This window comes from Salvia miltiorrhiza, chromosome 3 (assembly GCF_028751815.1).
Source record: "Salvia miltiorrhiza cultivar Shanhuang (shh) chromosome 3, IMPLAD_Smil_shh, whole genome shotgun sequence".
Classification (NCBI taxonomy): Eukaryota; Viridiplantae; Streptophyta; class Magnoliopsida; order Lamiales; family Lamiaceae; genus Salvia; species Salvia miltiorrhiza.
In genome coordinates this window covers 6,522,466-6,543,858 of record NC_080389.1, presented here as the reverse complement: position 1 = coordinate 6,543,858, position 21,393 = coordinate 6,522,466, and the positions used below count along the sequence as shown (strand labels likewise).

General features: G+C 37.6%; 4 protein-coding genes across 8 annotated transcripts; 2 read left to right on the top strand and 2 right to left on the bottom strand.

Moving 5' to 3' along the window:
• Nucleotides 1-415: 415 nt before the first annotated feature.
• Nucleotides 416-2,388, bottom strand: LOC131018211 (uncharacterized). The gene is made up of 4 exons (XM_057946936.1): nucleotides 1,996-2,388; nucleotides 955-1,902; nucleotides 651-890; nucleotides 416-577 (listed from the first exon to the last, which is right to left on the bottom strand). Exons 1-4 carry the CDS (start codon nucleotides 2,386-2,388, stop codon nucleotides 416-418), a joined length of 1,743 nt encoding a protein of 580 aa, XP_057802919.1.
• Nucleotides 2,389-5,862: 3,474 nt separating this feature from the next.
• LOC131017243 (uncharacterized) lies at nucleotides 5,863-8,630 on the top strand. The gene is made up of 3 exons (XM_057945987.1): nucleotides 5,863-6,244; nucleotides 6,657-6,848; nucleotides 7,871-8,630. Exons 1-3 carry the CDS (start codon nucleotides 6,185-6,187, stop codon nucleotides 8,096-8,098), a joined length of 480 nt encoding a protein of 159 aa, XP_057801970.1. The 5' UTR covers nucleotides 5,863-6,184; the 3' UTR covers nucleotides 8,099-8,630.
• A 2,463-nt stretch (nucleotides 8,631-11,093) lies between these two features.
• LOC131017242 (uncharacterized) lies at nucleotides 11,094-16,389 on the top strand. Of its 5 annotated transcripts, none has more exons than XR_009099492.1 (4): nucleotides 11,094-11,363; nucleotides 11,896-11,948; nucleotides 12,343-15,226; nucleotides 15,949-16,389. XR_009099492.1 is itself a non-coding variant. In XM_057945986.1 (3 exons), exons 1-3 carry the CDS (start codon nucleotides 11,211-11,213, stop codon nucleotides 16,118-16,120), a joined length of 378 nt encoding a protein of 125 aa, XP_057801969.1. In that variant the 5' UTR covers nucleotides 11,094-11,210; the 3' UTR covers nucleotides 16,121-16,389. The 5 variants fall into 5 exon arrangements, 1 of the variants encoding a protein (XP_057801969.1); XR_009099491.1 differs by having other exon boundaries at nucleotides 12,343-15,287; XR_009099493.1 differs by having other exon boundaries at nucleotides 12,343-15,315.
• Nucleotides 16,307-19,603, bottom strand: LOC131017241 (uncharacterized). Its single transcript, XM_057945985.1, has 3 exons — nucleotides 19,006-19,603; nucleotides 18,491-18,658; nucleotides 16,307-18,059 (listed from the first exon to the last, which is right to left on the bottom strand). Exons 1-3 carry the CDS (start codon nucleotides 19,546-19,548, stop codon nucleotides 16,365-16,367), a joined length of 2,406 nt encoding a protein of 801 aa, XP_057801968.1. The 5' UTR covers nucleotides 19,549-19,603; the 3' UTR covers nucleotides 16,307-16,364.
• Nucleotides 19,604-21,393: the final 1,790 nt, after the last annotated feature.

Genomic DNA, 21,393 nt, shown 5'->3' with positions numbered 1-21,393 from the left:
AGACCTATCTATATTCTGTACTTGGTTGGTAATGAAGACATATAATGTCTTCCTTTTGGTTTGTTAATGTAAGTAAGTAATGTATCTATTTCATGTTTAGTAATGAGTAATTCATTTTTAGCTGTAAACCTATTTGTATTGACATACATTCAGAACCAATTCCAACTAGTTTATACAAGCAAGGAAAGAATAAGAATGGAGAACTCAGAATATAAATCTGGAATAGTTATCATATCATAGCATATTGTTTGATACACTGCCATACACCAAAATATACATTAAATAGTAGCCAAATTATCCCTAAAATATCTTCAAAAGAGCTCAACATCAATGAGCAAAGCACAAATGCTGACAAGTATTTTCAATTTACAAGAAAGAGATTACAAAAAGGTAACAGCTTCTTTTCAATTAATCTTCAAAGGTCTTGTGTTGTAGGTCCTCCATCATCCCTACTCTCCTGTGTAGGGATTTCATTGGTGCTTGGCTGATCCTTCTGGGAAGATGATACACCTTCATCAACTCTTCTTGGTTTTTTGTATTTGTGCAGTTGGGTTACCTTCTTGCTTGTACTAGAACCCTACATGAAAGTTGAATGATTTTGAGCCAACAGAAAGACATACATGTTTGCACTTGCTAACAGAAAGACATACATGATAGAATGAGTTTCCTGTTTCTTCATTGATGTAGACACCAATCCCCTTGAGGGCAGCCCCTTGTCCCTTGTAATGGCTTGACTTCCTCTTGGACTGGCTTTCATTGCCTTTTTTGTTGCTTTCATTGCCTTTTTTGTTGCTTGACTTCGCTTTGTTTCCAGTCGATTGTGTTGAAACAGGTGCGTTGTTAGTGTTTGGTCCCCCTGCCCTTTGTTTGGATGGCCTACCTCTCCTCCTCTAAGACATATGCAAATGAAGATTCATATTCAATCATGTAACTGGAAAGCCATTAACTATTTACCTTTTCTCCTTGTGGGATTATGACTGCCTCATTCTTGCATAGACGTTTGTTGTGGCCATGTTGTTTGCAGTTACTGCAAGTCATCATCACTCCATGCTTGGTCATTCGGCCATCCTTCTCTTCTGGTGCTCGCACTCTCTTTTTCTTTGGTCTGCCCGGCATCTTTGTTTTAGGGGGTGGTTTGACAATAGGACCTTCAACTTGGGGCCACATCTTCGGCCCATGAGTTGGTCTTATACCATGCTCGTAACCAGACAAATACTTTTGCACGGTGAAACACTCAGACACAAAATTGATTGGGTCAAGCTCCATGTATTTTATAGCGGCCAATGCATGCTTACAAGGGATCCCTGTGAGATCCCACTCTCTACAAGAACACTTGTTCTCCCCACTTGTTCCAGTTTTTACATGAACAATAAATGTGTCACCTTCATATTGCACTTGAAATGAATCATGCAAGGCAGGAAGTGCAATGCAATAAGCACTTGACATGCCATTTTTCTCCAGCAATTTAGCTATGTTCGGTGTCAACCTACCCTTCACAGAACTCATGTTTTTAAATTTTTCTACCTGCCTCACCATTAACGAAGACCTTATCTCTTCTAACATGTGAATAACATGCTTACCCCTAGCATTTAATATGTAACCATTGAAGCACTCACTAATGTTATTATCTACACTATCACTCTTGGGGTGTGTTGAGATGAAGGCCTTACAGAATTTGGAAGTATCGCGTGCCATGAAATCCTCGAAGGCTGGTGGTGATTCATCCATCAGGTCTTGGACCGCAAGTTTGAATTCGGCTTCGAATGTGGCATAAACTGCTCGAAAGAAAAGGTTTTTAAGGGTTTGGCCCTTGTGAACCTTCTTCCAATTCATATATATGTGACGAGCACAGTTTCTATGCTCAGCCTCCGGTGCTAAAGCTGCAACCGCATTTTGTAGTCCCTGCAAAATAAAAGTACACACTTAAGGTTCTTACAGCGATATCATGATTTGATTAAAAGTACTAAAGTATAGTAGTGTTTCGAGTTTCGTTACCTTTTGTTGATCACTAATGAAGGTCCATCCAGTGCCATCACCCATTTGGAGTTCTTCACATAATATTTGCAAAAACCAATTCCAACAAGTTTCATTTTCAGACTCAACAACAGCCCAAGCTATTGGAAACATGCCATTATTCCCATATTTCCCTGTGGCACAGAGAAGATGCCCTCCCAAATACGTTTTCAGAAAACACCCATCAATCCCAATTACAGGCCTGCAACTGGCCTTAAAACCTACTCTCAAAGGACTCAATCCCATGTAAAAGGCTTTAAAAACATTATCTGATTGTAGAAGAAGCTCGTATCTGCCATCTGGATCCACTCTCCTCAACTCAGCCACATAATTGTTGATCATTTCATAATGTTGGTCAACTGAACCTCTAACCATCTCCTAAGCCATTCTTCTAGCTTTGTAAAGTCTATCCTTTGGTACCCTCACTTTAAACCTCTCCAGAATGTCTGCACTCAAATCCTTAACCGAAAGGTTATATCTAACCCTATATACGTTCAGGTATCTTTTAGCTATCCACTGAGAAGTCAAGAGTTTATTACTCATTGCCTTAGCACAAGTATGCTCCCGAACACAAGATCTAATCATGAACGTACCCATTGTCTGGACAGAACTACCATACAACTGCCAAGGGCATTGCTGATCACTACATTTAGCAAACATTTTTTTCTTAGTCACGGACTTAAAATGGATATATCGACCATTTTCAATTGCCCATGTAGTCAAGGCAGCCCTACACTGAAAAGCATCTTGAAAATACATGCCAAGCACAGGCTGCATTTTGCTATGGTCACATCTAGGGTCATAAACCACTTTCTTTTTCATCAGCCTTTGTTCAAAGTCAGAATCAGTGTCATCAGAGACATATTCTTTCTCATCATCTTCATAATCAGAATGGTGTGCATGTTCTACATCGGCTTCGAAGCCACCATTTTCATTCATCAATTTAAAAACACAATCAACAGTTTTAAGTTTCTTTCGCATTTGAATGTTCTCTTCATCAGAAATATAATCTAGGTCCCCTAAGCTAACATCAGATAACTCACTGTCACTAGGTATATAATCTTCTTCTTCACTATCACTACCACTGTCAAAAAATTCCCCGTTGATATAATCTTCAATCTCAGAAAACGTTGCATTTTCCAGAGGCCCCCATTCTCCATCATCGTTTGAACCCCAATCAGTGGCTACCACTGTCTCTTCTAAACCCTCCCCTTCACCCTCAGAACCATTCCCACCCGCAATGGACCCTTCTTTCAAATCCTTACCACTCCCTTTAGACTCAACCTGTACTTGAGGCGTTCTATCCTCACAAACTTTACCTCCCTCTTGTTTATCTGAAACAAATTTACCATCCTCTACACAAACAGTAATGATTCCATGTCCACCCATACATGTCAACATTTCCATAACACCACTATCATTTGTTATTAACTTATGTGTCTGAGTTGTTGGTATTCTATAATATATCCCACCCCAAGCCACATAACCCAATTCTTTGACATAATCAAAGATCAAAGTACCCAAACCTATCACGATCTAACCCAATCTTTCGGTGAAACACCCCACCTATATAATGTTGTTTAGATTCTAAGTTAATGAACTTACCACCATGGCAAATATGCAAACCAAACCCATCGTCACTGCACAATTAAAATACGCAAAAATTTAACAAAATTACACACCAGTACAAAATACAAAACCCTAAAAACCGTTAACAAACAATAACTACCAAAATTTCAGTTGGGGTAATCAATATACATCAGTCTAACCCTAAGTCTCACAAAAATCGACAAAGTACAGTTTCGAAAACAAAGATACAAAGGAATAATCAAAGTTAGGGCAAAACATAATAAATGGCGCACTCACTTACCTTTTCACCATTTTTCTACTGCTTGGGACCACAAATCGACAGAACCCCACGTTCTCGCTTCGAAACAAGGGTTAAGAACTGGGACCGAGTGTCGCTGTGAAATACGACAAAATTGACGACTGAAAGTGAGGATAAAAATGATAGAGGCTGGGAATCGCTGGCAAAAGTGAGAGTGTTGATTAAAGTGAAGTGAAGATGAAAAAAATTGCAAAGGAATGAAAATGAAGGAAAAGGCGGGACTTTTCGGTTCATCAACAGTCTCTAGGACTGAACGACGCCGTATCAGTGATGTGGCATCCAGGCGGATGCCACATCGTCACATCCGACTTCCAACTCAACATAAATAAGTCATGTGTGCAAATTACCCAAAATATCCCTGCCGGAAATTGACCGGAGTTACAAAATTAGATTAAATTAATAGTTCAGCTATTTACATGATACCCTTTTAAGTTCAGAATTTATACCAGAATTTGAAAATAGTTTGGTAATTTACATGCCATTAACCCTTTTTCTTTTGCTATATACTTGAACTATTCCAAAACAATTGAAATTATGAAGATTGGAAATCTAAAATTGGTATTTAGTACATTAATTTTTTAATAAATGAATCACTCCTTGATAGTTACAAAATCAAGAATGTCATCTTCTCTTAATCATTTCCACTTAATTGATTCATCTCCTCTGATTTCTTTCCACTAAGTTGAGCCTTGTGGAAAAATAAAATCGGAGAAAATCGAGCATGGAAGTTTGTGAAGAAAAAGAATAAGGACTCAATCAACATAAAAATAAGGATTCTTGCCTCTTATCTCACACTCATTCAAATCCCAAATAGAAAAACAAGGAGTTAATCAAGATATAAGCCAATGAATGGGCCTATTTCAAATGGGCTGAGGCCAATCAAAGTTGGGCCTAAAATACATTAGTTAGTATTTTTATCTTGGGGTATATGATTTTCTCTAATCTTACTTTTTAATGTGATATGAATCAAATAAATTAATTTAAATGATAAATATAAAAAATGTTTGAAACATTCTAAAGCATTAATCTTATCATTTTTATTTATCTACATTAATTCTAAAAAAAATAAACGCCAACTAAAACAACATTCAAATTATTTTCAGTATGTTTAAACATGTATATACAACAAGGATAACATATATATACAATGTAATCAAAAATAAAAAAATAAATTTAAAATTAAAATATTGAAATGAAAGATACTAAATTTATTTATTTATTTGGGAAAGAAAGATACTAGTAATAATTAGCAGTCGATACATAAAAAATATCTATGCGACAAAATGTTTCCCCCCACCTGATATGCCATTAATGTCAACTTTGCCAACAAACCTTACATTTTTAAATGTAATAATCAAACATAAAAAGAGCGGTCTCCTTACGCAAAGACACTGCACATGACATTTTATTCCTTCAAAGTCGATATATGCATTGAAAATGTTTTCTATTTCTTATTTTATACTTGTATATAAATTTGAACTTTTAAAAAAAATCTTATATATTTTGCATGTCAATTTTAAAATATGTATTAAAATTTATTATTATTATTTTCTCATTTCGCTATTCCACTCATTTTTCGGACAAACATGATGTTGAATCAACTATCTGAAATCTTATGTGTCTAAATCCACCCGTTATTAAAACAATATTGATTTATAAAAATAGCGAAATCAGCGAAAAAATATTATTTTAGGCTACTACTACAACACTAAATTTGAATTGAAAATAGTTAAGATAGCAAAAAAAAGAAAAAAAGAGTAAATAATTTTAATACAATAATCTTAATAGATTAAGTGAACAACATAAATAAATGCGAACTATATTTATAATCAATTTTAAATTCGAACTAAAATATTATAATAGAAAAAAATCGAACTACTACTCCTATAATTTAAGAATGACTATTGTATACTTTGCATTATTGAACTACTTTTACCTATAAACAGTAGTTGAATAATCCAGTACCACTCGACTAGAAGTCTAGAATAAGTTTGTCTCTGATAATCTTTAAAAAAAACAAAAAAAGTTTGTCTCTGCTTTTTCATCATTAATTTGTGTAGGGTGTTCGTGTGAACCCATATTTAATTGGAGACAGAGGGGCATTCCCACATAAACCCCCGACTACCATCGCCTTTTTGGAAACTTATCGTCTTCTCTCTCTCTCTCTACGTTATGATGTGAGAAACTGAAATGTTTTAAGACGAAGCCGAAGCTACAAATCATCAGATCGTCTCACCGAAGGCAGCCCTTCCGATTTTGCTTCGTGCTTACTGAGCTAAAAATATGGTCGGAATTTTCTCAAGGTTTTCCAGGAGTGCTCATCGTCGCGCTCAAAGTGCAATTGTCAGCTCTCTCTCTCTCTAGTTTTTGTGTTTACACTAATGTCTTATGTTTACATCTATTGATTTGATTCTGAAAATAGATGCTTATTTAAAGTGCTTGTGTTCATCTCCAGTTATTCATAGCTTTATGCCTCTTATTACTTGATGAATTTAGTTAAACTGAACCGAGGAGCTATCTAGTAGGGGCTTATTCACCCTAATTCCCAACATTTAGGTATTATATTGTGATTAAATTATTAAACACTGATTCATCGGTCTTGATTTCATGCGAGTCTACATTGATCAACTTAATCGATTCTACTGTCATATGATCTGATGATAACTGTGAGTGACTTTGTTATTTTCAGAAGGATGCGTGGACTTGTTCAACACCTTTGTTGTGCTTGAGATGATTCTTTTTTGTTGCCATACAGGATCTAAGGGAAGCATTGCCTTCAGCACCAGAGACAACAACTGCTGCCATTGCATCAGCAGCTGCATCTCTATCTGGTGTCCCCCATGGTATCGAAATTGCAACTGAATTTAAGCCAGTCGAGCGCCCCTCGGAGCCTCTTGACAATGATCAACCAGTTCAATGTCCGTTGCCAGAGCCTTCAATTCTCAATGTAAGCTCTCAATATCAAGGATGTGACCAACAAATTGTAGAATCTGATTTCTCCTAGGAGCTTATCATAAGATTTTATCACTGATTCTTATTTTTCGTTTTTTGTGTGCGGATGTTTGCTTTTTTCTATCTTATTGTTATGGATAAGAGAGTGTGAGCTGTTGCATTGGATTCTACTGTTACTAAATACGTGTATGTAGAAGTTTTTGGTTACTGCTGACTGCTGTAGACTTAGTTTTACAGAAGCATGTCTCATATGGGTAGGTTCTTGGGCCTGGTTCTTCACTTGTTTGCATTGTTTTGAGCTATTATTTGACCTTCTATACTTCTTATATTTTAGTGTTTAACCTGTTGCTGGTGCAAGCACTTGATTACCAGTAAACTCACAACTAGGCATGCCATGGAATGATTTCCATTTTGGCTTCTTCCCTGTGGATCAATTTAGTTGATTAAATCTTGTTTCTTTTTTACCTTCATATAGAGAAATCAAGCTACTAGTAGTACCCTTTCAGTTAGGAGAAAATTATTCCAATATTGTTTTTAGTAGTTCATAGCTAGGTGCAACAAATACCAAGTATGTGTTGGTATCATGAAATTCCAATTTTCTAGATAGCCACCTCATTCTCCTTGTTCTGTAATACTTCAATTTCGATAAAGCTCCCAAGACCAAGAGTCTTGTCCATGAATACTTTTACCACCACAGTCACATGGAACTGGATTTGTCTCAATGGAAACTCTATGTGAGGTTTTCCTTGTGTCTTTATTGAGTTTAGAAACATAATTTTGGATAGAAGAGAGGTGGGAAACAAGACCATCTGTGTTTGCTTCTTTTACCTTAGGTGTTTTAGTCAAACAATAATACAACTCTTTGTCTTCGATTTGTAAAAGACATTTATGGGGGGTAGAATATTTAGTCCATTTTACTTTCTTCCTAACTAAAAAATGGATGCAGTATATCCAACTTTGAGGTTGATTCTCTGATTGAGATATATTAAACTTTTATCTCCCTGAATTGATCATCAGGACGGAAGAATATGGAAGGAGAGAGTATCTTCAGTTGTACCAAGGAGAAGTGATGCGCTGGCGCCGCCCATCCAGAAGGAAACCTCAACCGAACCCGACACTCTCCCGAGAAAACCTCCGCCCGCTCCTAAGCGGGTTATTCTGCCATCAATCAGTGCCCCGGAGCATAACATCCTAAAATTGCTCGACGAGTGCAATGCATCTGGAATACAAAGCTGCGACAACTGATCACAATTCACAATCTCTTTTGCAGAATAGCTGTACAAAGGGCTCGATGATCTTTTCTCTAGTAACCTCTCCCCTTTCCTTATATCACAATCAGTTCCACGCATTTCATGTCATTTTTCAATGCGAAACACACCTCTAAATTTTCTGTCTCAACTAATGGTTGCTGCATCTGAAGCTACAAGTTACAGACAGCTCAGGAGTTTACAGAGGCACAAGCACACATCACGGTTGCTCGACTTTGGGATCGATGAGGCATTTTTGGTGCCTTCGGTAAGTTCAAAGGTTCATACATCGCGCCCTCTACGAGCACGACGAGCGCCTGTGGTGGGCTGAAAATCAACAGCAAAAACAAGAGAGGTGATCAAATGGCCTTTTGAAGGTGGAGAGTGGCCTCTTTTATCGATTTGCTTTCTTGGTTAGGTCCTTTGGTATAGTTGCCGTGATTTTGTGCGTTACGATTTCTTTTCTTTTTCTGTGCAATCGGATTAAAGTATATTTCATAATGATTTTATAACAATAATTTATTCGATCTCGGATCAGTTTCACACTAACTTTATGTGATCTCATACAGAGACGGACCTACGTTTCCTACCATGGGGGCACGTGCCCCCACAACTTTTGTTTTAATTAGTTATATATAATATATCCTCTAAACCCAACCTTGCCAACCCAGGCCGAGAAACTAATCTTGCCCCCCTTCCTTAACCTTTTTTATATATATAATATTCCCAAACCCCAAAATCAATGCAGACTCTAAAAAGTGATACTATTATAATTTATATCAAACAAAGATTTTTTTTCATATCAAATAAATGGAATTCACGGTGCAGATTGTGTTCTCTCTCTCCTCCTTCATCATCATCATCAAAACTTTGATTGATTTTATCTCAATTTTCGACAGATATTATAAAATAATTCTTATTATAAATTTGTAATATAAATTAATTTGATTGCTTCTTCCGAAAATTCTATCTATCTATTTGCTTATAACACTTACTCTTATTCTTCCGATTGCTACAATTACAGTTTAAAATGTATTTTCTACAATAAATATCATAAAGAATCGTCTACAGTTAAAAATGTATTTTCTACAATAAATATCATAAAGAATCGTCTACGCAGTCGGATGAGAGATCAATGGACGAATGATAGTTTGAAATTATAGATTGAGAAAGAGATTTTTGATAGTGTTGATAATGAGTTAATCATTCAAATATTTCAGTCAGGGAAAACTCGTAAGTTTCAATTGTAATAGTCTAATAGACTTGAAGTACTAGTAATTTTTTTAAACGTATCTTTTTACATATAATTATTTTGTGCCCCCACAACAAAAAAATTCTGGATCCGTCCCTGATCTCATAACTACACATGAATCAAATTACTTACATAATTAAGCCTCATCGTTGACCTTCTCCGTACGACCTTCTCCGTACGTCGAAATTAAAATTGCTGCAACTCAATGTTTTTAACAAAATTCCAAAAATTTAACATAATTAAAGACGACTCCGTTTATTATTTTAGCAATATTCCAAAAATTCTTCTTCATTTGTCACGTGATTAATATTACGCATGTCGCTCATATGGAGTGTGCACGTTAAAATATTCAATGACTTGTCAGATATGTTTTTGGGGATAAAATGAATTGGAGTGTGACCGTTAAAATATTCAATTACATGTCTGATAGTGTTTTTCGGGATAAATTGAGTGTGTCGTAATCACAAAGCCGTTAACGTTATAATTAAAATAGTTACAAATTCATGTTGGAATGAAAAAATTATGTAAAAGTTATTACTCCTTTCCCGAAGTTTGAGCATTATTTCTTTGTTCCATGAAACTTGAACAGTTTCTTTATATTACAAAAAAAAATCTCTTTATTCATTTTTTCATTTACCACACTTAACACATAAAATATTAACTCCTTAAAACTTGTGCCGAAAAGAAATTGCTCAATCTTCGCGGGACGGAAAGAGTATTAGTATTAAGATAAGTAATCCTTATACTCCCTCCGTCCACGAAATGAGTACCCATATTTCCTTTTTCGTCCGTCCACGAAATGAGTACCCATTTCCCTTTTTGGCAAGTGTACCCCACACATCTCTTTAATTAATACACTCAAAAAGTGGGACCCTTAAACTATTTACACTACACTTCATACATTTCTTAAAACCCGTGTCGTCCACAAATGGGTACTCATTTCGTGGACGGAGGGAGTATATTTTTGATCATCTCTTCTCGCTTGACTTGATCTGCATCTTTTATCGGACGATTTCATTCCACTTGACGTTATCTATTTTTGGCAAAAATAAAGGTTGTTAATTACATAATAAAAATTAAATATATGCTATTTATATTATAAATAAATTTTAAACAAGTGGGTATAACACTTTATACAATAAACATTTACTTTTAAATAATTTGGCCAAAAACTAGGTTAAATTGTGTTATACAATAAACACTCACTCTTATATAATTTGTCCAAAAGAACTTGATCAAATAAGACAGGAGAGAAGAGTAATAAATTGGTAGGTAAATTACAGTGTAGATCATATGCGATTAACCTTTTTTAAAATAAGAGATAATTACAATTACATATACGAATTGTCACAAAATTAATAAAAGAGATTCTGATGGTCAATTTCTAGCTTCATAGAAACCAATTTGTCCTTAATAGCCACTATAGAATGAAACTGTTATTTTATCTTAAAATCGAAACGATATCTTTTTAATTCTTGTTATTTTTTTTCTATATTCATTTCGACTTTTAGTGTTAAAATCCAGGTTAGCGTTACTTCTGCAATGTTGAAAATTGACATGCAACTTATGACAAATTGCGAACTCAAATAATAATTTAATTCAAGACTCCTTGGAGAAAGGATCAAGACATTTTGTTAAGAGATTGATTATTTCTTATTTAAATTTTTAATAAATTTGAATTTCCTTAAAGTAATTAAGAATGATCATACTATACAGTTACACACAGACTTTTTTACGTTAGCACATATGCATTTAAACCTCCTCCGTTTAAAATTCTCTTCTGTTCGAAATTAAACTGATAAAGCCTTTCCAATTTTCCGTTAACAGAGCAGCGGAATTCACAGACTGCAGAGATTCAATGGCGGCGGCTCTGCAGTATTTGGAGTCGCTGCGCAATGCGAACCCGGAGCTTTCCGATTGGTACGCCGCGCTTTCGGATCTCTACCAGCGTAAGCTATGGCACCAGCTCACCCTCAAGCTCGAGCAATTCGTCGTCCTCGCCGTATTTCAGGTACCAAAATTACCTATGCGAAACTCACAATTTTCATTTTCTGCTACGCGTATTTTGTTTGTGTTGGAGTTGGATCATTTTCCATGTTTTGAGCATTCGCGGTTTGTGTGGAGTTTTTTGGTCTAGGGTTTAGGACCTAGGGATTTCAATTCTGTTAATTTTAGCCATGAAGGTTTTGTTTTTAATCTTTTAATGGATCAGTTGGTTACTGAAGAAACACGCACTGTTTAGTGAATATGGATTACGAACTTCAAAACTAGAAATTACATTCTGTTCCTCTACTTGTTGCATTATTAATAAAAATCTTTTGGTTGTCGCATTTATACATTATGTTATCAGTATTTCATTCTTTGGTCATTGCATTTCGAAATGTTGCTTTAATGTTGCATTATGTTATCTGTTCCTCCCCTGCTTTTTCTGTATTCTGATAATCGTTATTTAATGTTGATGGCTCAGGGATAGCCAATTTGGAAGTGTAAGTTAGAGCAGTTCATTATTTTCGTTAAGCTGATTTTTTCTTTATCCCTGTCAGCATTGTTGGGCAAAAGCATCTACAATTTTGGCGAACTTCTTGCACATCCAGTTGTAAGTTATTGACCTGTGGCAGCATCTGAGTTTTCTTTCCTTTGTGTCTGAATTACTTTCTAACTATTTCAATCAAATACGATGGTCGTCAATGTCAATGGATATTGTCTAATGTTGTTACAAAACAATCGGAGGATTTGGATGCTAAGCTCCAGATCTTGTGCAGTCCTAACTCCTAAATGTTAACAAAAAGATAAAATGGCAAAGAAACTTCTCCAATATTGCAACTAAAACCACGAACCGATTAGTTTGGGAGAGTCCATTAGCTTGCAGCTAACATGATTCATATAGAAAAGCAATTCTATGTTTTGAGATTTCGATAGCTTTTATGTTGTCTTTTCATTTGATCAATGACTCAGCAAATAGGATCTCTTTTCCCCTGCAACTTTTGCAGATTAAAAGTCTTCTAGGGACTATTTTTTAGTGGCTATATCATATTCTGGAAGCATTCAACTCTGGCGATTGAGTTCGTTATCAAGAACTTTGCCGTGTCCATGGAGCTGCTCTGAATAGATCAACATTTTCTGTTTGATGGAGATTATCTTCAGGTTAATTAGGAAACTCATTGCTGTTTTACAAACTGTGTTGCATAAAAGGAATTGCTTTGATATATATCTAGCAAAATTCTTTATGCAGTCATCCATCTGTGAGACCGAGGAAATGCTTTCCCGCATCATCACAGTTGCCCAGTTTTATCATGGACTAGGTCAACACTTTTTTTATATAAGATCCTTAAAATATACTGGTAGATTAATAATAAGAAAAGAAAAAGATGTAAGGATTTGTTTTTTGAAGACTTTACCTATGAAATCCTCGACGACAACAGACAACACATATGTGCTGCATTTGTAAGAGAATGGTTGCTCATCTTCGTCGTCCAAGAGCCTCTCTTGATAGCTACAACTTGGATTTCTACAATTAATGATTTTATCGCAATCTATTTGTTGAAAACTATTTTTAACATCAGCCGCCTTGAGTTGTACGCCGAGGTAGGATAACATTGGAGCCAACTCATTTCCTTCCTCATTGCACATTGTACCTTTGAGTTTAATTCGGTCGGTTCGCATGTTGAACCAAGCGTCTACCACTTGGACCATGCGCGTTACATTTGTCTTCTTCGTGTCAACCTTTATTTCTTTCATAAAATTATGTATGCGGTTACAAATTGTTTGTGGCCAGTTAATATTTCTGAACTTCTTTAAAAAGGCACCATAAACCATGCACCCCATTGGAATCTTCCCTTGGGACTTAACAGAAAGGACAAAAGAAGTCATGGTGTTAAGATGTCTTCTGAAATCAGTCTGGTCGTCCTCGGATTCTATGGTCATTTGTTCAATTAGTTCAGTCATTAATTTCAAAAAAACAGCCCGCCCTGCATCACTATCTTTACCATACTTTTTACAAAGGTTTACAAAATAGGTTGACAAGGTTGAAACTCTTTCCTCATCATAGACTTCTCCTTCACATGGTAATCTTGTGAGGTACGCGATTTTCTCAGCGCACATTTTAAGATGACGGCCTTTAATAAGGAGCGTCTCTGTCTTGCTATCATACAAATCCACTAATGCTTCAAAAAGCACCAGATTATTCTTCTTCTTTATCGGTGCTCCAATTAATTTATAGATATCTGATTCCTTACAGATATATTTCTTTTCATTGGCATTAATAAAGTCATCAGCCTCACAAATTCTTGCTAACCTAGATAAATTAGATCTGCATTCGAAGTTTTACTGATCTGAAATCAAGAATTTTGATATTCATATATGCAAAATATATGGATATTTTAACTAGGGATGTCAAAATTCTTGATTTCAGATCAGCAAAACCTCGAATGCGAATCTAATTTATCTAGGTTAGCAAGAATTTGTGATGCTGATGGCTTTGTTAATAATGCCAATGAGAATAAATTAATTGGAACACCGATAAAAAAGAAGAAGATTCTGGTGCTTTTTGAAGCACTAGTGGATTTGTATGATAGCAAGACAGAGGCGCTCCTTATTAAAGGCCGTCATCTTAAAATGTGCACTGAGGAAATCGCGTACCTCACAGGATTACCCTGTGAAGGAGAAGTCTATGATGAGGAAAGGGTTTCAACTTTGCCAATCTATTTTGTACTCCCTCCGTCCCATAATAAGTGGCCACATTCTTTTCGGCACAGAGATTAAGAAATTAAGTGTTATATGTTTTAATAGAGTGTGGCCTACAATTGTTGACCAAATTAGTGAGTAATTGTTGACTTAATTAAAGTAATTTTGGCATTTTTAGAAAGTGGTCTACAATTGTTGACCAAATTAGTGAGTAATTGTTGACTTAATTAAAGTAAATTTTTGCCATTTTTAGAAAGTAGCCACTTATAGTGGGACAGACGAAAAAGGAAATGTGGCCACTTATTATGGGACGGAGGGAGTAAAAAGTATGGTAAAGATTGTGATGCAGGGCAGGCCGTTTCTCTGAAATTAATGACTGAACTGATTGAACAAATGACGATAGAATCCGAGGACGACCGAAATGATTTCAGAAGACATCTTAACACCATGACTTCTTATGTCATTTTTGTTGAGTCCCAAGGGAAGATCACAATGGAGTGCATGGTTTATGGTGCCTCTTTAAAGAAGTTCAGAAACATTAACTGGCCACAAACAATTTGTAATCGCATACATAGTTTTATGAAAGAAAGAAAGGCTGACAAGGAGAAGACAAATGTAACGTGCATGGTCCAAGTGGTAGTCGCTTGGTCTAACATGCGAACCGGTCGAATTAAACCCAAAGGTACAGTGTGCAATGAGGAAGTAGATGAGTTAGCTCCAATGTTATCCTACCTCGGCGTACAATTCAAGGCGGTTGATGTTGAAAATGTTTTTTAACAAATAGATTGCGATAAAATCATTAATTGTATAACTCTCAAGAGAGGCTCTTGGACGACGGAGATGAGCAGCCATTCTCTTACAAATGCAACACGTATGTGTTGTTTGTTATCGTCGAGGATTTCATAGGTAAAGTCTTCAAAAAACAAATCCTTACATCTTTTTCAGGTTCTTATATAAAAGAAGTGTTGACCCACCCAATCCATGATAAAACTGGACAACTGTGATGATGTGGGAGAGCATTTCCTCGGTCTCACAAAGGAGTCCACGCTACGGGCAACTTCAACCTTTGGCAGGCATTGTCTAGCAAAGGGGAGAAGATACTTCAAGGCGATGCTCTCGAGGAGGAGGAGACTTAGAGTGAAGCAGATACAAAGAGTATGATTAATCAGGACGATGCCCCAAAGAAAACAGGTGAAATGACTACTGCTGGATCAAGTGTGCATTTCTCAATGGAGTGCTCACTGATGAAAGTGTACGTGGAACAACCTCCAGAATTTGAGGTTGCTAGACCAGATTAGGTTTCGGGATAATATCTCGTTCATGCAATCAAGATTTATCATGATTTGTCTTCGCCGATGCAACCTTAGTTCATATATGGAAGTTGCTCCTCAGATTTGTTTACTCTTCCATTTGTTTTGCCGAACAATACACACAATATTACAGTTCTTCAACTTACAGTAAACAAAGATTATGGCTTGCCTCATTTTATAATATTTAAATTTCTTGTAATTTGAAGAGCTTATTAGTTTTAATGACCAAAATGCTTCTGACTTCTAAGTTCTCCATGACTGAATAAGTTATATGCAATTAGTTTAGTAGTTCCATGTTATAACAAATTTATCTTAATTCTTCTTTGAGTTATCTTAATTCTCAATTCTTTCCATTTTAATAGTATCTTTTATGAATATGCATTGACAGATAAATTTGTAACTAACAGTTAGTTATCCATCAGGGACTGATCAACTTCCCTGTTTCCTGTATGTTTCTCAAGTAAACAAACTAGAAAAATAGATCAAGAATCTCAATTCTTCTATTGTCCCACTCCCATCTTCTGTATTAGATAAAAGAAGCAACTTATACGCATCATTTCTGCATAATTATCCTACTCAACGTGGCTCCCTTTCATTTTGTAGGTTTATCTCATCCAAGGAATCATTGACCAAGTTGAGGAGGGAACAGTTTATGCTTCTTAGGTGCAGCCTAGAGTTTCAGGGATTCCTCAGATTAAGTCCTTACGCGATGGATAAAGTACACGCTGCCTTGCTATCGGTCGAGGCAGAAACACCAGATCTCGTTGCAGCTTAGTCCCTGCCACCATGCTCCATGGCTCCTTTTGCAGTAGTTGCTACCGAGGCCTCTCGTACCAATCTCTGCTGCGTAAGCGTCAAGCACTTTACCCTCTAAAGAAGTAGAATTTTTATGTTTCCTTGTAATTATTTTGCAAGACTATGATCAGTATCAACTTGCCTTAGAAATTGTCTGTCTGCTGCATTAATCAGTAATGGTTAGGTTATTGATGTATTATTGGAAAATGTTATGAATTGGCATTTTATATGGTTACACTTTTCTTTAAAGCACGCAATTTACACACAATGTTATGCAGGTCCACTTGTGTTGAGGGATTCTCCCACTGTACAATCTCTTTGATTCCCTTCTCAATCTCTTTGCTCTCTCTCAATACTCCATCCATGCAATAAACCAATGCACCCAAACTCAATCCCACCCCATTCTTGATCACCTCCTCCACACCATCACACCCATCCACGTGTCGGAGAAACGACGCCGCGCTCTTCCTCATCTCGTCCTCGTCTCTCCCCGACCACCGCCCCGACTTCCCCATCTCCAGATCAAGGCCGCTCCTCCCCTTCTCGTACTCCTCCCCGAGGCCCGCGATCGATTTTACCAAAACAACCTCCTCAAAGCACTTCACCCCACAGCAAACAGCATCTTTAAACACCTTCAAATCAGCTTCCATCTTCATTGCAGCTTCTCTCCACACCTTACTATCCATGTCTCGAGATTCTTGCTCCACAAACCTAATCGCATGGCTCCCAAAATGCAAGAAATCCACCATTTTCAACAGAGACACCCTCAGCCTCCCATAGCAAGCACCATGAAAGGGCAAGAACCAGAAGTTGGGCTCTGCCTCACCTTCCTCAATGTACTTCCCAAGCTCACTCACGTCCAACCTCAGCTTCCTCAACCCCTCCTCCAACCTCAACCTCCCGGGCTCGCAGTCGAGGCTCACGGCCTCCACGGCCTCGTGCAACGAGCGCAGGCTCGCGGAGAGCTGCAGCTTCGCCAGGACAGAAGCCCTGGTGGGCTGCAGCAGGATATCCACCATGATCGAGCATGACAGCCCGATGAAGGTCTCCACTATCCTCAAAATAGCAAAATCGCTAGGGCTGCCGAAATTCTTCCTCCCCAAGATGAGCAGCGCCCCGATGGCCGCAGAGACCCCGCCGGCCTGGCCGTACATCCTGCTCTGCCGCAGGAAGCAGCTGAAGATGAACCACGGCAGCAGGGAGACGAACCTTATCTTCACGTAGCTCTCGAACACGTAGCAGCCTATCACCCCGTACACGGTGCCGAGCACCGTGCCCTGCGCCTTGATGTTTGCCACCTTGAACGTTGCCTCCCTCGACGAGGCCAGGCTGATCGCCACCGGCAGCCCCGACCAGAACCCGTTTTCCTTGCTGTATATCAGCCCGAAAAACACCGCGAATCCCAACGAGAGCGCACATTTTAGAGCAGGCATTAGCCTCCCTCTGTTGATCACGACGGTCCTCTTCTCCCATAGCTTCAACATCAAACTCTTCGTCTCTTTCTCCGATGCATTCGCCGTTTGTTTCTGGTCGTGATCGGAATTCGCAGATGGATTCGAGTGGAGGAGGAGCTTGAGGCAGAAGACGAAGAACAAAGAGGGAAAGTCCTTGAGATTCATGGATGCCGGCTGAAGTGTTTGGAGGAACTTGTTGTGATCCTTTTCGCCGCTGCCGCCGCCGTCGTCGGCGACTGAGTTCTGTGAGGCCAAGTTCTTGACTCGATGCAAGATTTGCTGCTCCAAACAGGGTAGATCGTGTTTGAGTTGGGTGTTCATTGGGGCGACTGGGAATTCAGAGCAGTTTTCGAGAGCATTTTCCATTCCTCTCAAGATTGTCTCGAGGCCTTGCAATGGCTGTGCTGGTTTTTTCTTGTATGCTTTTAGGAACTTGATTGGTTCTCTCTCCCATTGCATGCTTTCCTGTTCAAATAATCACAATTATCAACATCGTCTTCTTATTCATAGTAATGTTAGTAATTTAATATACTAAAGTAGTCATTTTCATATTGTAAACATAAAAATAATCGCATTTTTGGCTCAAAGTACTATTTTACCCTTAATTGGCGAATTCACGACTAAATTCGCGATCAAACTTATTTTTGGTTGTGAATGTCCATTTTAAATAAGACAATTCGTAATAAAATCTATTCTTTGTTGTGAATTACTCTATTTAATAGAATAATTCACAACTAAACTTATTTCTGATTGTGAACTCAATAATTAAACAAGTGACTTTTTTTTATGTTAGTGATAATTTTTTATATTTACTATCTTAAAATGGCTATTTTATTAATTCACTCAATTAATTTGGAAGTAATGTATTGGTTAATTATGTTGTATTTATTACATACTTGTTTGGATCTGATGCAATGGAGAAGTTTATTTGCTGGCTTGTTGAGAGATTTGGCTTGAGAGATCAATGCCTTGGGTGATGCCTTGTCTTCTGCAGAGAATGCCTTGATGAACAGCTTCAATCTCTCCGATGCATTATCGATATACAGCTTGCTGTTTCCTCTCACCTGAAATTCAATAAATGTAAGAATGTAAGAATTCAAGACCAAGACATGTTTTTGCATGCAAATTTCATGAAACTTAATAATTTATATTTTCAAAGTTAAGTTATTTAACGAGTCTAATACTATTAGCTCAAACTTGGTTCTTCTATTTAAGGAGCTTCACTAAACCGAGCATGAACAACTTTTCTTGAACGGAATAGCTCGCAAATAATTTGGTACGTTTATATTTACAACCCTATGTGCATGTAGTTGTTAGAATTAAGTAAGTATCACCGTGCATGCAAACATTATTTTGGTAGTTGTTAGAATTAAGTATCACCGTGCATGCAAACATTACTTTGGGTACGTACCTGCCGATAGGCGAGGCTGGGGAAGGGCAGAAGGAGGGCGACGACGCACGCGCCCACGCCGAGGGCGGTGCTGGTGGCGATGTGGAGCGGGTGCATGACGGGCTGGGTGTGGCCGCCGTTGATGAAGGCGACGACGTACAAGAGAACGATCTGGCCGAGGGCGATGCGCTTTGCGATGAGGTGGGTCCCCTCCGGCAGGGCCACGAAGAAGGCGCTGGCGGCCACGGCCGCGGAGGTGGTGGTGGTCGTGAGCCTCCCCGGGCCGATGAGCCAGAGGCTCACGATTCCCGGGAAGACCCCGAGCGCGGTGGCGTAGAGCGCCAGCCAGCAGCCGCGCAGGGCGTCGCCCAGCGTGGCGTCGGTGACGACGAGGATCACCGTCACGTAGGAGAAGGCCGGGAAGGCCACCTGCTTGTTGATGTAGGCCGGGCCGTAGAGGGTGGCGACGCCCACGATGGTGCACGCCAGCGCCGTGCGGAAGGCGGAGGCGAGGCAGCGCCGCCATATGTCTCTGGCGCGGTCGTGTTGGTATTGTGGGGCCATTGTTGAGGAACTGCAAAGTGGAGTGGTGTGGAGGTTTATTGAATGAGGAGAAGAGAGGGAGGAGTTTATGTATAGGGAAGAAATATGGGGGTTTTCTTGTTCTTTGATGATGACAAAGGGTCAAAATCTATTTTTGGAAATATTATAATGTGGGAAGTTCGTTAAAGTAGAAGTTTTAATTTGTTAGGTTTTTTGTCTTAGTTTATTGGAGTGTGAGATTTCATGAAATTCTTGAAAATGAGTAGAAAATGAAGAAAGCAAATCCCTTAGACTGCATATCGGTGCAGTGAGTGCGGTTATATCTTATGTAAGCAATATGGATATCATAAAGCTATGTCATGGATTTCTTTGGTGGAGCTTCATCGTGTCTGCGTGTATTTACTACTCCCTCCGTCCCACTAGACTTGGCACTTTTGAGTTGGGCACGGAGATTAAGAATAAAGGGTTAAGAGTGTAAAGTAGGTAGGGTCCACTTATTTTATGTGAGTAGAGAAAGTAGGGACCACATACTATTTTAGGAAAGTGTCAATTCTAGTGGGACAAACAAAAAAGGCAAGTGTGCCAAGTCTAGTGGGACGGAGGGAGTATTATATTATATGTATATAGAATTGAGATAACATGTGAACATTCATTTTAAGTATGAATGAAGTACTTTGAATTTTTATGACCTAATAGCAAAGATTAATGGTAATTAACTTCCCCCCTATAATAGAAAAATATGTATTATCTTGAATCGTTTGAATATAATAAAATTAAACTACAAAATTCTAAAGATCACACATGCACAACAATTACGATTTCATGAACAAGAACATGAATTTACATGAGTAATGAAAAATAGAATGTGAGAGATTTTTGAGATGGGGAGATCGATCTTCGAATGGAATGTGAGAGATTTTTAAAAAGGATATACAAATAGTGAAAAATCTGAGATTTGATTACTTTTTTATCATTAAATAATTATAGGTCTTATTTGAAGTAATATGGTGGTGATGTTTAGGAACTGTATGATAGGTGTTTTCGATTTTGACAGTCTTTTTATAAGGGACAGAGTAGTTTTCGATTTTGACAGTCTTTTTGTAAGGGACAGAGTACCCCTTGTACTCTAATTTTTTCTTAATTAATTTATCTCTTTTTTTCTAATAAAAAAATTAAATAATTATAAATCGTTGATCTTACTCTATCTAAGCTGGTAGTTAGTTCTTAGTTCTTGACTCTCACTATAACTCAAGCTTATGCATATATAAATATACACATATAGGAATGGTTCAAATAAAAACCTCATCTAACGTAAAAATAACAACCACTCACATGGTCTCAAAAAAAAAAAAAAAAAACCACTCACTTTACTTATATAATTTTGTGCTTTTGTGTTCGAATCCTATATGAAACGCAATTATAGTAAATTTATAAGACCATGATTTTTGCGTTAAATGATTTTTTAAATTCTTTTAGTATAACTCAATATATAGAGAGAGGGAGAAATGTTCTATTGAAAATGCTAAATGTACTGAAAAACGAGAGTGCGCGCGAACACGAGTGAATAAGTCAATAATTTTTACAAATAAATCAATGTAACGCATGATTAGACATTCTGATCATTTGAATTCAAATCTTGGAAAGGATGAGATTTTTACCATATTAACTTGATACAACTATTCATTAATTATATTAATTTACTTATACGCCGATTATTGGGTGCGACCGTAGCACACCTGTGCAACGGGTCGACCCGGCTCCAAACCCGCCCTCCTGACCCGGAACCCTGTCCCGCGTGGGTTTGACCCATACTCCTAATTATTACATTTGTTTATAATAATTGTTACTTTTAATAACATAATATAT

Coding starts and splice junctions, on each gene's coding strand:
- LOC131017242 (XM_057945986.1), top strand. CDS start 11,211: ATGGCGGCGGCTCTGCAGTATTTGGAGTCGCTGCGCAATGCGAACCCG. Junction 11,364..11,895: donor TCGTCCTCGCCGTATTTCAG/GTACCAAAATTA, acceptor TATCCCTGTCAG/CATTGTTGGGCAAAAGCATC. Junction 11,949..15,948: donor AACTTCTTGCACATCCAGTT/GTAAGTTATTGA, acceptor TTCATTTTGTAG/GTTTATCTCATCCAAGGAAT.
- LOC131017243 (XM_057945987.1), top strand. CDS start 6,185: ATGGTCGGAATTTTCTCAAGGTTTTCCAGGAGTGCTCATCGTCGCGCT. Junction 6,245..6,656: donor GTCGCGCTCAAAGTGCAATT/GTCAGCTCTCTC, acceptor GTTGCCATACAG/GATCTAAGGGAAGCATTGCC. Junction 6,849..7,870: donor CAGAGCCTTCAATTCTCAAT/GTAAGCTCTCAA, acceptor ATTGATCATCAG/GACGGAAGAATATGGAAGGA.
- LOC131017241 (XM_057945985.1), bottom strand. CDS start 19,548: ATGGCCCCACAATACCAACACGACCGCGCCAGAGACATATGGCGGCGC. Junction 18,659..19,005: donor CCAGCCTCGCCTATCGGCAG/GTACGTACCCAA, acceptor ATTGAATTTCAG/GTGAGAGGAAACAGCAAGCT. Junction 18,060..18,490: donor ATTGCATCAGATCCAAACAA/GTATGTAATAAA, acceptor TTATTTGAACAG/GAAAGCATGCAATGGGAGAG.
- LOC131018211 (XM_057946936.1), bottom strand. CDS start 2,388: ATGGTTAGAGGTTCAGTTGACCAACATTATGAAATGATCAACAATTAT. Junction 1,903..1,995: donor TCATTAGTGATCAACAAAAG/GTAACGAAACTC, acceptor TTTATTTTGCAG/GGACTACAAAATGCGGTTGC. Junction 891..954: donor TAATCCCACAAGGAGAAAAG/GTAAATAGTTAA, acceptor CATATGTCTTAG/AGGAGGAGAGGTAGGCCATC.